The following is a 15,836-nucleotide window of genomic DNA, read 5'->3' on the forward strand; positions in this document are numbered from 1 at the left end:
TCTCTGGACGGCGGCCGCGGCGCGGCCGGATCGGGCGCACCAGGTGCCGATGGCGGCCTTGAGGGCAGAGTTGGGAATCATCGGGTCTGAAACCGACCCGGCGCCGGGGGGGGGGGGGGGGGGGGAAGAAGGAGAGGTCCGCGCAGGCCTGGAGGCAGGCGTGCTCGTAGGTGTGGCCGGACGGCAGGATGACGAGGTCGGCCATGAGCAGCCCCAAGATCGGGCAGATGAACTCCGGCGGCGTAGCTTCTTCTTCCCACTTTCGCTCAGACTCCACCGCCACCGCCGATGGGAGCTGCGCGTGCCTGGCCCTGCCGCGGGTGTTGGCCGCCAAGAGCCTCCGCGCGTGGCCGTCGGGAGCCGTCGGGAGCCGCCGCGCGTGGCCGCCGAGAGCCGCCCGTGCTGGCCATCGGGAGCCGCCGTAGTTGCAGAGGAGAGAGAGAGAGAGGAGAGGATTATCCATCTAACTTTTCGTTGACAGCGAGCCATTCCTCGCCATCCGGCCGTTTTGGCCGGACGAGTCGATTCCGCATATTGATGGAATATTCCATTCCTAGGAACTACTCGGTTCCGTTCTTTTGTCCAACCGAACACAGGAATGGGTGCTAGGTGCGGAACCGTTCTATTCCGTTCCTCTTGATTCCAGAACCGAACACACCCTTAGACTCCCCCGACCTGACTCCCCGCCTCGTCTCTCCAGTCGCACTGAGCTCGCCGACCTTGTCCTTTGCGAGGGATTTCGTTGGAGTTTTGTTTAGATGGATCTTGTTGGAGTTTGCGAGGCTGTTTGCTGCTTGCTCGGATCAGTATGTTGCACGAACATGTTATTTTTGGTAGCTTGGAGTTGTAGATTGCCGAGATAGGGGAGGGCGATTAGCGGAAGGATAAGGGCATGAGCAATGGAGGCAGCTGTCCAACTAGGCTTGGATAAAACTTTTGACATATGCATGCCATGTTATGGTCCCATTAATATGTCTTTCTCTCAAAAGCTGATTTGATTTTTCTCTTTCTCTCTCATATTTTCCACTTTATGGCTGAAGAGGTTGCCTCCTGATGAAGAGGTTGCCTCCTCATCCGAACCTACTTTGGACCACCCGAACCTAGTTAAAGGTGTGAGGCAACACCCCTAGGGCTATGCATTGGGCATGCCCTAAGCACCCATATTTTAAGGTGTGTCATCCTTTTTTGTTTGTTGATGTGGAAAATGGAATGGCATTTATGTAATTTGGTGAAAGTGTGACACCGGGTATTTACAGGTTTTAAGTATGACACCTTACAGGTTTCACCTTACTAGTAAATAAATCAGAGGTTGTTACGGTTTATTAAATCTGGACCATAGAGGGAAAACGTCGAGATTTCCCCAACTCGATGCGGTGGAGTTGAGGCCAACTCCAGGGATCCGAACCCCACATGACACTGACTCGTCACTCGCAGGTCGCAGCCCTCTCTCGTCTCAACCTGGGTCGGCGCCGCCACACCGGCGAGGAACACCGGCCAACATTGCTGCCGCGACGCCACACCGAGGAAAAGATCCAGCCGCCGGCCGGAAGCTGCTCCGTCCGCCATCCGCCACCGAGCAGGTACCTCCGCCGTCCGGCGGTGCAGGTCGGTTTCTTTCCCCACACCTGTATTATCCATTCTCCCCATCTGCGTCCTCTTTCCTAGTCCCTTCTACTGTTCTATCTTCGACCAATCAGGGACGTTCCTGCCTAACTTACTTCTTCAGTTCTTCTTCTCCTGCAGGTAATTTCAGCAACGGCATTGGCTGCTAATTTCAGCAATGGCAATGCCTGCTGATTTCAACAATGGTTAGTATTAGTCGTTCAGAAGATGGAAGCTCCAACTCGAATGCAGACAGTGATGCAGGCAGTGGAGGAGCAAGTGCAGTCCAAATTTTGAATGCTGCTCTTGTGTTTCCTGCAAATTATTTTGTGATTTGTTCTTTGCCTTGCTGGTGTTTGTCTAACTTGCAACGTAAGCGTGATGTATCTCTCCAGTTCTTTCCAGGTTGCTTTCATCCTTTTTAATATACTAATTTACTAAATGTTTTGCGTTGATTAGAGATTAAGAGAAGATGTCGTACAGTCATTGCATGGAGACCAGCAGAATTATCGACCAAACAATATAACTTTCCATTTATAGATAGCATTATTTCTTGCTTTCACCATTTATAAACATATCAGAACTCCTCAACTGAAATCATATCGTCTAATCAATAAAAAAATTCCAAAGTTCTGAATGGCTACTGAGACTAGAATTCAATCCACTGACTGATGCGGAAAGACATGATTATTGTTTTTTTAGAAAGTTGCTCATATAGTGAATATATCGGAGTGGTGTCATGTTCTAATTAGAAATGGAGAGAAAGTTAAGAACTTCGTAATTACTACCACCGACCCAAGGAATAACGCGCACGCAGTATTCCAAGACGAACTTTGACCGTAAAAATTGAGCAACAAAATCTTGATTATATTATATGTAGTTAGTATCGGTGGATTCGTATTGAAAAGCACTTTCTAATGATGCTAATTTCATACAAATAATATTTATATATTTCAAGCAATTCTTGGTCAAACAAAAAGCACGTAAAACGAGGGCGCCTTATTCCTTGAATCGGAGGGAGTACATAACAATCATGGCTAGAGGTCAGAGAAGTTGGTATATTACTTAATCATGGTTAGAGGTCCGCATGTCATCGTGAACCGCTGGAGAAATGGAGTACGTGCAAATGTCCAGTTTCAGGCCATTTGACCGGGGCAGGTTGTTACAAATGCAAAACCTCTATGCGGATGCATGTTAGATACATTAGTGCATAAGTGTTATCCAATATTTGACCTTAGGATACTACTAGTACATGTTAGTATATGCTTTTTGATTGTGGACACAACAAGACATGTATTTAAGCTTCTGCTCCTGATAGCATAGGAAGTAGAACAAGATCAGATTGCTTTGTGAATGAGTGTCTTGCTTTACATGCTTGATTGAATTAGGTTTGTAGTAAACGCAGAGTTAAACTGAACCGTAGAAAGTCTAAAAAAGCAACATAATATTGATACACATGATCATTTGCCAAATAAATTACATGGGGAAAATAACTACTCCCTCCGTTCAGAAATGTAAGACGTTGGGGTTTTGACGTTGAAATTTCGTCACGCACAAATATTTTCCGAGTTTCCCATTTTACCCTCGTGTATCGGTCGGGTTACGGCACCGCTCACTCTTCTTGCGTCGCACCGCTTCCTCCCCTCCGTCGCCGGCTTCCTCTTCGTCACCCACGTCGCCGCCCCTCCGTCGCCGGCTTCCTCTTCGTCACCCACGTCGCCGCCCCTCCATGGCCCGCGCCGCCGCCACTCCATGGCTCGCTTCGCCTTCAACTCTACCCTCCTTCTCTCTCCCGATATCCTCATCTCTCTCTCTCCACCGCTGCCTTTCTTCCCGTAGGAATCCCCTCTTCCTTTCGAGGTCAAAGGTCGCATATTTATGAGCTGGATCTGTGGGTAACGACGATGGTGGCGTCGGCGAGTCCGGTCGGGGTACCATTGAGCCTCTTCATCGACCTGTCCGGGCTGGAGGCCGCCACCACCGGATTTTCTGACAGCAATCTGCTCCACCGCGACGGCTTCCCCATCTTTGAGGCAAGCAAGCACCTCACAACCTCCTTTTCTCTGTGCGCTTCACTTCACCTAAATTCACAGGGTGTGCTGGAGAGCGGGCACGAGATTCCGGTGAAGAGTTTGTCCCTGGAATCGCGGCAGGGGGTGCGCGAGTTCCTCGACGAGGTGCGGCTGCTGCTGAAGGTGCATCAACGGAACCTGGTCTCCCTCGTCGGCTGCTGCACCTCCTCTGCCGCCCGGGCCAACGGCTCGACCACTTCCTCTTTGGTGAGTCAGACCCCCGTCGGCTGAATTCATGCCACATTGAAAGTTGAAACCAATCGAATAGATTTTTGGAGTTGAAATTGCCACAAAACGTAGCTGAAAACCGAAATCACCAACAAGTTGTTTCGTTGCTGCTCAAAGTTCGGCCAAACCTATGAATCTTGCATGCGACCAGTCTGATTATGAATGTCTGAATTACCTAGGTTACATACTCTGCTGAAGATGTATGTTGACACCAGTGACGTGTGCCATATTTTAAATCATCAGCTGGAGCTCCTGTCCTTCTTCCTAATCGAGCTGAGCCTCACATAGATACATGTCCCATAACTAAATTTTGCTTGCTTGATTTGCTTGAACACGTTGTTTCATCTCATGTACGTCTGGCACATCGGCTAGTGGCGGCACCGACAAGCTCAAGGACTTTGAGGCCCAGGGGCGCGCCGTCACCCGATTCTGGCACCACAACGTCCTCCGCCTCCGGTACAGTTAAAATTTTGGTTAAATGCTTATACTAGTGATCGACTACATCGTCAAGCATGATCCATTTGCTAAATAATTCAGGATGCACAACTTAGTGTTGCTACTTTAGTTGTAGTACTGTACCATACCTTGAATGCAGAAATCAGTACTGTTGTTTTTAGTGCTTCATCTGCTGCAAAAAAATTTGAGGCCAATTCGCTCTGGTCACCTATCATAGTTCCTCATAATTTGGCACTGATCACACAAATCATCTGTAAGAACTTTTCTGAAACTTGATTTTGTGCTAGTACTATTTACTCTTACACTCTCAAATTAGGTCACTCTTTCAGATATAGGATCCTAGCCAACCTTTAAGTTTCGGAAAATAAATCCAGTCAATACTCAGTAAGCATCAATATTTCTTTTTTTAGGAGAAAAAAGAGGCTGGAGATGATGTTTCATCACCTTCAGCTGGTAGTGCTGTTGTAGAAGAAGCAAATGGAATTGCAGGGGCTAGATCCCATGCAAACAATGTACGTTCCATCCTTACTTTTACTGTTTCTCAAAGTTTTTTTAGTCTGAAATGCATTATGCAAAGTTGTTTTCAATATCACTGTGTCACATGCCTTGCTAATTTGAGCATCTGCAGTGTGTGATTTCATATGTCTGACTTGTCTGACTGTATTAGACTTAGTATCCAGATGAAGAATAATTATGTATGTGAACTGTAATTATCTAGCTTTCCCATGCCCCACAAGATGAAATCTTCAACACTCACAGGAGAGACACAGTTGTTCTTCACAGGAGTAGTTCATGGTCTGCTGCCTTATTGTGGAAGTTGTGTGGGTTGTTGTATGCATGTCATACTACATGGTTGATTTTCTTGTATATTTGACGTCGTTTTTGTACTCTTTGATCTTTGTAAAACTAGTATGATGCATGCAATGTTGGATCAAATGGTTCCCACTGTACTCTTTCCAAGCTTACATATGCTCTGCTGCACTTTGAATGTGCATTTACCTTGTTTGCCCCTGACAAAGTTCATTTGATATGTTGGAGGTGGACAATTGGACATGAACTCAACAGTAAGTGCAGGAGCCAGAATTGGATGTGGTAAATGCCAACTCAGTGAAATCCTTCTTTATAATTTCAGTACTTTTAGAGATGGGATCTATGTGAACTTGTTAATAGGTTTAAATCATGCACTCTCCTACAGTGTGCTTGTCAACCATGTAGTCATGCAACAAATCCGTCTTTATCATATATGACGGCTTACTGATTTTAACTGTTTGTGGTAGAAGTAATCAAGTGATATGCAGATAAATTATTTCTATTCCCTATTTGATTGACTCGACACTGAACTAATTGCACTGTTTTTGCTAGAAGTAATGAAATGTTTTAGTTTAATTTGCTGCTACCACTTGGTTTGTTAGTTGCAATCAACTCAAAATGAACTGGTGAACAAGGAAATTTCAACTGATTTGGATTTATCCTGAACAAGGTACAATCTTGGAGGCTAAACTGAAGTTTAAACTGATTTGGATTCAGTGTCTCTCATCAAATTTAAGTCATGGAAACAGGACATGTCACTGAATTTAAACTTATTTGGGTTCATGAAGTGGAGTAAACTGCTTGTTAACAATGCTGAAACTTGCATTGCTTGTTATCATGACCATGGAACTCCTCGAGAAGTTACTAGTAGTGTTGAATTAGGCTGCACAATTACAGTTGTGGTCACAATTTAGGCTGCACAATACATATATTCATTGTCTTTAGGTATGTTCCCATTGTGTTCTTTAGGAGGGCCATTTTCTTCTTCCAGAGGAGCACAGTTAAGGTCTGGCAGGACCATTTCTGACAAATTAATGTTGGGGCACCGGAGAACTGTTGGGGCCGAGGACAAGCTGCTACTGATGGGCCAGAGGAGAAGCTGCTCCTGCTGATGGGCAGGAGAGAAGTTGCTGCTGATGGGCAGTGGAGAAATTGCTGCTGGTGTGGCGAGGAGAAGCCGGTGAGTCTGGAGTACCATATTAATGCGGTGGGTCACCAGTGTTGCAGGACCGGAGTAGAAACGGAGAATCACAGCAAGGCTACCGCCACCGCCACCGGCGCCACCGCCCGTTCCCCGCTGCCGTCGAGGGCCCATGCCCTCACCCCCGCCTCCATCGTTCCCTGCTCCTGCCATCCACTCTGGCCTGGGAGACCTCGGGCGCTAGCTGGTGGTCGAGTGCCTGGACGATCAGGCGACCTGGGGCTCTGGATGATTGGGGCGGAGGTGTTGGGACGGAGGAGTCGCTAGGTATGCGCGGATCTGGAAGAAGAAGACGCTCGGGGCGGAGCTGGAAGACGAAGACGAGATCGCGATTCAGATTTAGACAGGGACAGCGATGTAATTTTGCACGTTTTTCACCTGGTCGGAAAAAAGCTAAAACGTCTTACATTTCTGAACGGAGGGAGTAGAACCTAGGGAACTAACTACAGGTTATGCAATCAGACCAGGTAAGAACTGCGCTGGCAGGAGTGTATATTGTTTCTTTAATATGCTTTGAATTATCTTGAATTCTGCACTATAATCACCGGTTAACGATAGTGATTATATATAACTGAAATAGGTGTGGATTGCAAACAGTGTTTGGTTTCCACTTTATCTTTGCTCAATACAGGGTTTGTAGAGAAGTTTTAGAAGTGCGCTTTGATCCACTTTGATAGTTTGATGTGAGCTGTCTCTATTTTGTCTTGACATGAATATGAAATCTTGCTTTGGAGTGCCAGCATGGTATTATCTACAAATACTATATGTTGAAGGAATAAGGATGGGAGGGCGTTACTTACTTATTCAGAAGTGGGAGGACGTTACTTGTTAGTTGATGCACAATTCCTTCTATGCTTTTTTGCAGGAGCTTGGAATATATAACTGCTTTGCATACCAAGCTCCGCGCTACTGGTGGAAACAAAACAAAAACTCCTGGCCCTGGTGCTCAATCTTCTCTTAGAGCACTTGCTCAATCATGTATGAAGATTGGCCATATTGGTAAGCATACATGCTTGTATGTTTTCATGCATTATGTTTCTGATTTTATTATTTGGTCGGTCTTGTAGATGTTTTTGCATGTTTCTGTCAAATTTAATCTAAAGTCTCAGAAGGTTGCTGAGTGGCACATCAGTTGAACAGAGCATGCTTGTTCAGTTGATTAATACTCCTGCTGTTTGTCTCCAGACTAAGAAAACATATCTAGCTTGTTGTACGCTTTATGTGTTAAGCACTCATCTCTAACTTGGTGTCTATACTGTTAAGCCAAAAATAGAGTTCAAGGTTATGAAACTATAGCTCACTGTTTTTTGCAAGAGGCAAGCGACAGAATCTCAGATGGTGTCAAATAAATACTCCCTCCCTTTGAAAATAGAGTGCATTTTAGTTTTGTCACGGATCCCAAGGGGTCGTTTACAGGAGTTTTTTCGAGTTACTTCGACTGTACTGCCCTTGCATACACTCTGGTCGTGCTTTCATAGCTGGAGGCATATTAATTACTCAACCATTGATGCCGAGCTCATTGCCTTGTTTGCCTCACTTCCAATTCATGTCAGAGAAGATAGGATGTTGTTGTTGTAGTATTATTAATTCCGGTGGTAGAGCAGCGTCCTGGTACAATTTTTGCAGGCCTGAGGGAAGGTACATGGAGGGTATTTTCAGAATCGCAAATTCGCAATGGGAGGACTGCACACTGCTTTTTGGAAAAAACTGGAAAATATACTTTAAATGCACTCTAATACTCTAATATGAAAAAACAGAGCAAAACATATAGCTTGAGAGAGTTTCTCTGACTCGTGGATGATCCATATTGTTATTTTGGTCTTTATCCTGTCTGAAGTTTGATTAATACCTTTTTTGAGTAAAATGTTTGTTGCTTAATTATGCAGAAAATCGAGACATTTTCAAATTTAGTTGTTTCTGGAAGAAACTAAGACTGTAATAACATCATATAAGCAAGCAACACATTATGTGATTGATCATGGTTTTGCTTATTTTTAACACGGTTTGGTTAAATGTTATCTATGCTTTACGATTGACCAGGCGGTTGGATGATGTCTCACAAAGGGGTTTCTGATTCGTTGGGGGAAGAACGATGCTTAGATTTGTGTGCTGATTACAGGTTTCTTCTTCCATGATGCTGGCTCTAAGGCGCGTTGTTTTGGCTGATTGTTGGTTCTACACGAACTTTGTCGCTGGTCAGCAGGTGAGCAGCCGATTTTTTCTCTGTATGCCTGAGAGGGATTCATGCTCGGGTTGGGTTAAAGCTAGATTATGTTCTTCCCATACTAGCTGTTCCTGACCGTTCTCACTTTCTTTCCTTAGTTTGACATCAGCTTGCAGCATCACTATTAATTTTGCAACTCAAAACTCTGCATTTTAGATTATGAATAATTCGGCTGCATGTTTATTGGTTCTGTAGTACAAGAGAATTGATAGGATAAGGCACATGTATTTTTTTCAAAGAGATTTTTCCAGATGTTAATTCTTGAGTACATGCTTAGGCAAATTTATTACTCCATCCAATCCATTAAATGTTGGGGTTTTAGTTCAAATTTATATGCTCTCAGTTTACTGCCTACCTAAGCTTTTAGACAGTGCTAGACTCTTCGTTCTCAGCTAAAACTATGCCCCGGACCATGCATATAACCTGCTGCCAATCTGCTCTCATTAGATTATCTACAAGTTCTGTACGTTCTTTTTTGCATTTGATGCAATCAAACTATCTTCAACACTTTACGTCCATCTCATTACAGTCTTACCATAGCATGTAGATTAAGTTATTGCCTGAAATATCAATCATGTTCTCTTATCTGATTGATTGATGTGTACAATACATGTGAACTACAACCAGTTAATTTTTTGAATCTATATATGGGTGTTGGCAAGCCACAGTAAATAATGTAGTCCCCTATCATTTGTTACTATGTGACATTTTACACCCTGCACCTCTGGGTCAGTTGCAGTTATGAACAGTTCACCTCTGGGTAATGCGGCATGCAGTTTAATTGAAATTCCATGGGCTATATTCGAGGATAAAAAGATATCTGTAAACCACTTTATAGACCAAAAATGAATGGTGGTAGATCTCAGTGGGAGTTCTTAGCCTGAAATTCTGAACCCACCTCTGGGTATAGCAGTTGCAGTTCCTGAATAAGATGGCGGGTGCAGTGCAACATAGGAAATACTCTGTGTTTCAGTTCCTGCTCGATCTGTTATTTCTCAATTATCTGAATTTTCTCATGCTGATGTTCATTTGATTCTTCTGTGGGAACACTGAAGGCGATGATGTTACCATCAAGGTGCTATATTGCGGGATTTGTCACTCTGATCTGCACACCATCAAGGCTGACTGGAGGAACGACATCTACACAGTCGTCCCCGGGTAAAGTTGAGATTTCTGGGCTGCTGGGAGACGCACACATTTTTTTTTCTATATACTGTTGTAGCCAATAGTTATATGGATGGTCGAAAGATTACACACTGTTACGATATAAACCTTGGGCTGAAGTATAAGGACGTAGTAACCATGTAATGTCCATGTTAAAATAAACCTGAGTCGTTAGCTTTGCTCTCTACTAGGTACTAACACACAATATGACCTAATGTAGGCAGTTCTTATGTGTCTGCAAAGATCATTGTCCAATTCAGCTCTGCAACATAGCATCTTGGGTGTGTTGCTTATATATGGTTGCAGCAATGAACTTTAGAACACTACAATTTTCCATGCTTCCTATCTTAACTTTCGTAATGTATAACAATGTCACCTTAATTTAATATTTCCTAGTCAAGGTAGAGAGCAAGTTTACAAAGTTATAAGAAAATGCCGGGGATGGTCACAAGTCATCGCCACGGAGCACCGAAAATGAAAACCACGAGCAACAGAAGGGAAGCAAAAACACAAAAACCACCTGAACAGCTATGACAAGATTTTTTCCCTTGTTTTCTTGAGGAAAGAGTTTTGTTGTGACTTACTGTCAGCTCATTCCAAGAAATATACTTTACCTTGATATTCCAAAGGTAAAAAAAGGGAAGAATTTTGGCAAGTACACACACACCCCTTTGCCTGTGCAAAGCGTCGAGCACCTGGCTGGCTTTCGAACCAGAAACGGAAGGAGCCTCGTGCTGATGGAAGGAGCCCCGCTTGGGCGTGGCACACGATCTCAAGGTCACCAGTCCACACCCACCCATCCCCCACATGACCAGTCCTGCGTAGCTGCGCTGCCTATTTAATACCTCCTCTCCCCTCCGTTCCTCAGCAACTCTTCAGAACAAGTACATCCTCCCGACACCGATCAGTTCTTTGCATATCTCCATGGAGTGCGAGAACCTCAACCTGTGCGTGGCGCGGGCCGATCCTCTGAACTGGGGAAAGGCCGCAGAGGAGCTGTCTGGTAGCCATTTGGATGCTGTCAAGCGGATGGTCGAGGAGTACCGTAGGCCGGTGGTGACCATGGAGGGAACCAGCCTGACCATCGCCATGGTTGCCGCGGTAGCTGCCGGCGCCGAGACCAAGGTGGAGCTCGACGAGTCAGCCCGCAGACAGGTCAAGGAGAGCAGCGACTGGGTCATGAACAGCATGGCTGACGGCACCGACAGCTATGGTGTCACCACCGGCTTCGGCGCAACCTCCCACCGGAGGACCAAGGAGGGCGGCGCTCTCCAGAGAGAGCTCATCAGGTACCAATCGAACCAATAACATATGACAAATTTTAGCCATGCTCCCAACAGTTATGGGCTGTCCATGTTTTTTGGATCCATTTTCCAAAAACAGTAACCGGGGTTTAAATTTGGCAAGTGTTAGACAGAAGCAGTAGAATTAGAAAGAGCATATCGATAAATGACATTATGGAAAATTTTGTGTACTGCTGTCCTACCATATATATGGAGAGCATTCGGGGGTAAAAGAAAACTTGTACTAGTACCATATTTGTAGTAAATAGTAATGTGATTGGGGCCATTTAGTGTGATGATTATCGGAAACCGACCGGCCGACCTTCGCCTTCAGTGCTCGTTGCTGGCATGCCCAAACGACGACCGCGAGTCAAAATCGTTGCAATTTCCGGCCGGCCGACCTTCTCTGCTGTCTGAATAACTTGAACTTTGCCACCTTGCAAAAAGGCTGCCGTTTGAATCCCTCGTTAGCAGCATAGCATAAAATCCGGGATTTGACACTGAAGTCATGAAGAAAGAGATCTGCAGAGTTATGCCTGGCAGGATAGTGATCCAGGGGAGCTAATTTGGGCGTGAGCATGATTTGGGAGGAGTAAAGAAGAGATTTTTCGTTTTTTTTGTAACACAGATGGTAATTTGGGTTAATGTGCACGTGCTAGACTGCTAGTAGCCTGGTCCCACCTTTTATGAAAATCAATAGCTCGGTGTATTTATTCGTTGACCATCTCTGTGTGTCCCACTTTTTATTGAAGCCTTATATGTTTGGTGCCTCCCTCTGCAGGTTTCTGAACGCCGGAGCCTTCGGGAATGGGAGAGATGGCCATGTTCTGCCAGCTGCGGCAACAAGAGCGGCGATGCTCGTCCGTGTCAACACCCTGCTCCAGGGGTACTCTGGTATCCGCTTCGAGATCCTAGAGACAATCACCACACTTCTCAACGCCAATGTGACACCGTGTCTACCGCTCCGGGGCACCATCACCGCGTCAGGCGATCTTGTCCCGCTTTCCTATATCGCGGGGCTAGTTACTGGTCGCTCAAACTCAGTGGCGACGGCTCCGGACGGCAGGAAGCTTAACGCGGCTGAGGCATTCAAGATTGCCGGCATCCAGAATGGATTCTTTGAGCTGCAGCCCAAAGAAGGTCTTGCAATGGTGAACGGCACGGCCGTGGGCTCTGGTCTTGCCTCTATAGTGCTCTTCGAGGCAAACATCCTTGGTGTCCTTGCCGAGGTTCTGTCAGCCCTCTTCTGCGAGGTCATGAACGGCAAGCCAGAATACACTGACCACCTCACACACAAGCTGAAGCACCATCCTGGCCAGATCGAGGCTGCAGCAATTATGGAGCACATCCTTGAAGGCAGTTCCTATATGATGCTCGCAAAGAAGATCGGAGAGCTTGACCCACTAATGAAGCCAAAGCAAGATAGGTATGCTCTCCGTACATCTCCACAATGGCTTGGCCCTCAGATTGAGGCTATCCGTGCCGCCACCAAGTCGATTGAGCGCGAGATCAACTCCGTGAATGACAACCCACTTATCGACGTCTCCCGTGGCAAGGCTTTCCACGGCGGAAACTTCCAAGGCACGCCCATCGGTGTCTCCATGGACAACACCAGGCTTGCCATCTCTGCCATTGGGAAGCTCATGTTTGCCCAGTTTTCAGAGCTAGTGAATGATTTCTACAACAATGGTTTGCCTTCCAATCTCTCTGGCGGACGCAACCCAAGCTTGGACTATGGCTTCAAGGGTGCTGAGATTGCCATGGCCTCCTATTGCTCTGAGCTCCAATTCTTGGGCAACCCTGTGACTAACCATGTGCAGAGCGCGGAGCAACACAACCAAGATGTCAACTCCCTTGGTCTCATTTCTTCTAGGAAGACCGCTGAGGCCATTGACATTTTGAAGCTCATGTCCTCGACATTCTTGGTTGCTTTGTGCCAAGCTGTCGACCTCCGCCACCTCGAGGAGAATGTCAAGAATGCCGTAAAGAACCGTGTGAAGACGGTGGCTACGAAGATCCTGAGCACCATTGACAACGGCCATCTCCACAACGCACGCTTCTGCGAGAAGGACCTGCTCCTGACGATCGACAGAGAGGCTGTGTTCACGTATGCTGATGACCCATGCAGCGCCAACTACCCACTGATGCAGAAGATGCGTGCAGTTCTGGTGGAGCACGCCTTGGCCAATGGTGAGGCTGAGCGGGATATGCAGACCTCAGTGTTTGCCAAGCTCACCACATTCGAGAAGGAACTCCGTGCAGTGCTTCCAAGGGATGTCGAGTCTGCACGGTGTGTGGTGGAGAATGGCACTGCTGCACAACCAAACCGCATCACCGAATGCCGGTCATACCCGCTCTATCGCTTTGTGCGCAAGGAGCTCGGAACGGAGTACTTGACCGGAGAGAAGACACGGTCTCCAGGTGAAGAGGTGGACAAGGTTTTCGTTGCCATGAACCAGGGCAAACACATAGACGCGCTTCTTGAGTGCCTCAAGGAGTGGAATGGTGAGCCCCTTCCAATCCGATGAAGAAAGGTTCAAGAAATTCAAGAGAAGATAGTGTGCTCCAGAATTCAGAGGGCTTAACTGATCTTTTCAGCAATACATAGATTGTTTATTCCTCTGAATATTCATAAATCTATGTATGTAGCTAAAGCGCACTTTATAGACTCCTATGCGCCATGTGAAGTTCATATGCGTGCTCTGAATTAATAATAAGCTTTGGTACAAAGACACCAGTTCTTTCTTGGTACGATTATTTGTAAGATGAACCTGCTCGTCACTCTGGTGCTGTGTTTCTGAATAAAATAGGTATGTTTCACATGATTGGTACGTAGTACTATTTTTCTTTTAACCTTGACATTCTGTCCAAATATGTAAATTCATTTCTTTTCCTTTCTGGTATGTTTAATTGCTAAGTTTCCCTGGATTTTTTTTCCAGAGTATACAACACAGCGAAAGCATTTTTTTTCTTCTATTGGTGCAAAAATCTATTCACGTCAGGCCGGAGTTCCATCAATCCCAAAAAATCGACGGACACCGTGTTCTTCATGTGTCCTCGATTGACCGGAGAAAGTGGTGACCAGCCTGTCTCCGTTACTTCCGCGGGAAACTGGGAAGCTTTGAGTAGATTCGGGGTTGTGGAGAAATAGAAGAAAATGAAACGACGAGGTCCACAATCTCGATTCGCCTTGGCCGGAGCAGGCAGAGGTCACCTCGCGCGGCGGCGGGGATCAAAACCGACAGCCTCGCTGCAGTGGTTGCAGGCGGCGTCTGCGATCTGCTGCTAAACACTATAGATACTAGCTAGACAATGCCCCGTGGCGTTGCGTCGGAAATTTATAGGAAAAATACATAAAGTTTGCATTGAAATCTTACTCTTCTCCCAGAAAAGGAACTAGGTTGCCTGGATGGGGCGATACGGATACGGATATGGATACCGCAATACGCCGATACATTGATTTTCCAAAAACACCGATACGGGGATATGTTTGTATACATATAATTTTTAATAACATATATACAAATTACTTATTTTTTACCAAAAAACTACTATATAAGAGTAGTTAGAGGTTGTTTGCATAAAACCTTGCAACTCCAGCGCTCTCTTAATCGCTTCTCCACCTTGCTCTGAAGTAACGATTTAATTTCTTTTAAAAAAAATGGAAAATCAGCTGCTACGTATATGATAGGTATCCGTAGGTATCCGATAAGTATCCGCGTATCCGGCAGTATCCGATACGGATACATGAGTTTTCTGAAGTATCCGTGCAACGTAGAAAAGGAATTAGAGCCCTTTTACGGTGGTTGGCAAGTAGTACCCAGTACTTAAGAGTACTACCGCATGAAATTATTTCAGCCATTAATCTCACAAATTTTTTAATTTGCATAATTAGTGGTATTATTGTTGTAGTAACATCTTCTCCGCCCACAGCATGTCCGCTAAAGAGAACTATCTGGTCACGCGGAAGTGGGCGTTGCGCGGTTGGGATCTCGCCGCTGCTTTTGGGGGGAGTGAGTGGAAGACTTGAAGAGCATTTGTTCCCTACCCCGCCTCCGCCCTCTACCCGCCACCACCCACCTCCTTCCTTTGACTCCCCGCTGGCGCCTCCTCCTTCCGGTGAGAGGCTGGTTTGCCGGTTCCAGGTGATCAGCTTGAACTTATCTGCTGGGTTCCAGGTGACAAGTATATCTTGAAGGCAAATATTGAATGAGCTCTCATATGTATCTTCAATGAAGTGAAACCCCTAAACTTAAAAGTTTTTTACCTCTATTTGAAATATGTTCAAATGTTTGAAAACCTCAACATAAAAGTATGTGCACCTTCTGAGTGTTTTGGGGTTGCAAAAGAGTTCGAATATCAAAAATACTATTGATTTTAGCTCTGTTTTAAACTTTTCCTGCAATTCTCCAAAACATAGGGAGGTCTCTGCAAACCTCGCTGGAGCTCTCCCGTCCGCCAAGATGCGCGCCGCCGCCGAACCTGGGAGGATAAGTCCTCCACGACGCCCTCTCGCACATCCCTATCGTCTCCGTGGCGTGCTTTCTCTTCTCCCTCTCTCTCTGCTGCGCGCGCCCAACCAAACCCTGGCCGCAGCAGTCGCTGCCTCGCGCCATCGCTCCGCCCACCCCCGCGCCCAGACGACCACGCCTGAACCTCCGCCTCGTCGCCCGTCTCTATGCCAAATGAATCGAGCGGGGATGCTCGGAGTCGACGGCCACGTCAGTGTCTTCTCCGCCTCTGGCCGAGCTCCATCGTGGCCGATTCACTGTCGTCTGGCCACCTCCGGTGTCGTC

General features: G+C 46.1%; 2 protein-coding genes across 8 annotated transcripts; both read left to right on the plus strand.

Annotated features, from left to right (window-relative positions):
* The first annotated feature begins 1,353 nt into the window (after positions 1 to 1,353).
* LOC124678980 (phenylalanine ammonia-lyase-like) lies at positions 1,354 to 13,791 on the plus strand. 7 transcript variants are annotated; one of them, XM_047214823.1, is made up of 7 exons: positions 1,354 to 1,605; positions 1,744 to 1,974; positions 7,235 to 7,368; positions 8,410 to 8,572; positions 9,649 to 9,751; positions 10,626 to 11,046; positions 11,822 to 13,791. In XM_047214823.1, the coding sequence occupies exons 4-7, from the start codon at positions 8,501 to 8,503 to the stop codon at positions 13,566 to 13,568; spliced, it is 2,343 nt and encodes a 780-aa protein (XP_047070779.1). In that variant the 5' UTR covers positions 1,354 to 1,605; positions 1,744 to 1,974; positions 7,235 to 7,368; positions 8,410 to 8,500; the 3' UTR covers positions 13,569 to 13,791. The 7 variants fall into 7 exon arrangements, with proteins under 7 accessions (XP_047070779.1, XP_047070774.1, XP_047070778.1 ...); XM_047214818.1 differs by having other exon boundaries at positions 1,355 to 1,605; positions 8,489 to 8,572; XM_047214822.1 differs by having other exon boundaries at positions 1,355 to 1,605; positions 1,744 to 1,808; positions 8,489 to 8,572.
* LOC124678981 (proline-rich receptor-like protein kinase PERK3) lies at positions 3,360 to 4,781 on the plus strand. The gene is made up of 2 exons (XM_047214826.1): positions 3,360 to 3,881; positions 4,275 to 4,781. Exons 1-2 carry the CDS (start codon positions 3,507 to 3,509, stop codon positions 4,302 to 4,304), a joined length of 405 nt encoding a protein of 134 aa, XP_047070782.1. The 5' UTR covers positions 3,360 to 3,506; the 3' UTR covers positions 4,305 to 4,781.
* Positions 13,792 to 15,836: the final 2,045 nt, after the last annotated feature.

The sequence above is a fragment of the Lolium rigidum genome, chromosome 7, assembly GCF_022539505.1.
Source record: "Lolium rigidum isolate FL_2022 chromosome 7, APGP_CSIRO_Lrig_0.1, whole genome shotgun sequence".
NCBI classification, from domain to species: domain Eukaryota; kingdom Viridiplantae; phylum Streptophyta; class Magnoliopsida; order Poales; family Poaceae; genus Lolium; species Lolium rigidum.

Excerpts from the sequence above, each read along its gene's own strand:
- LOC124678981 (XM_047214826.1), top strand. The coding sequence starts at position 3,507 with ATGGTGGCGTCGGCGAGTCCGGTCGGGGTACCATTGAGCCTCTTCATC. Across the intron at positions 3,882-4,274 it reads GCTCGACCACTTCCTCTTTG|TGGCGGCACCGACAAGCTCA; the intron begins GTGAGTCAGACC and ends CACATCGGCTAG.
- LOC124678980 (XM_047214823.1), top strand. The coding sequence starts at position 8,501 with ATGATGCTGGCTCTAAGGCGCGTTGTTTTGGCTGATTGTTGGTTCTAC. Across the intron at positions 9,752-10,625 it reads ATCTACACAGTCGTCCCCGG|CAACTCTTCAGAACAAGTAC; the intron begins GTAAAGTTGAGA and ends TCCGTTCCTCAG. Across the intron at positions 11,047-11,821 it reads CTCCAGAGAGAGCTCATCAG|GTTTCTGAACGCCGGAGCCT; the intron begins GTACCAATCGAA and ends CTCCCTCTGCAG.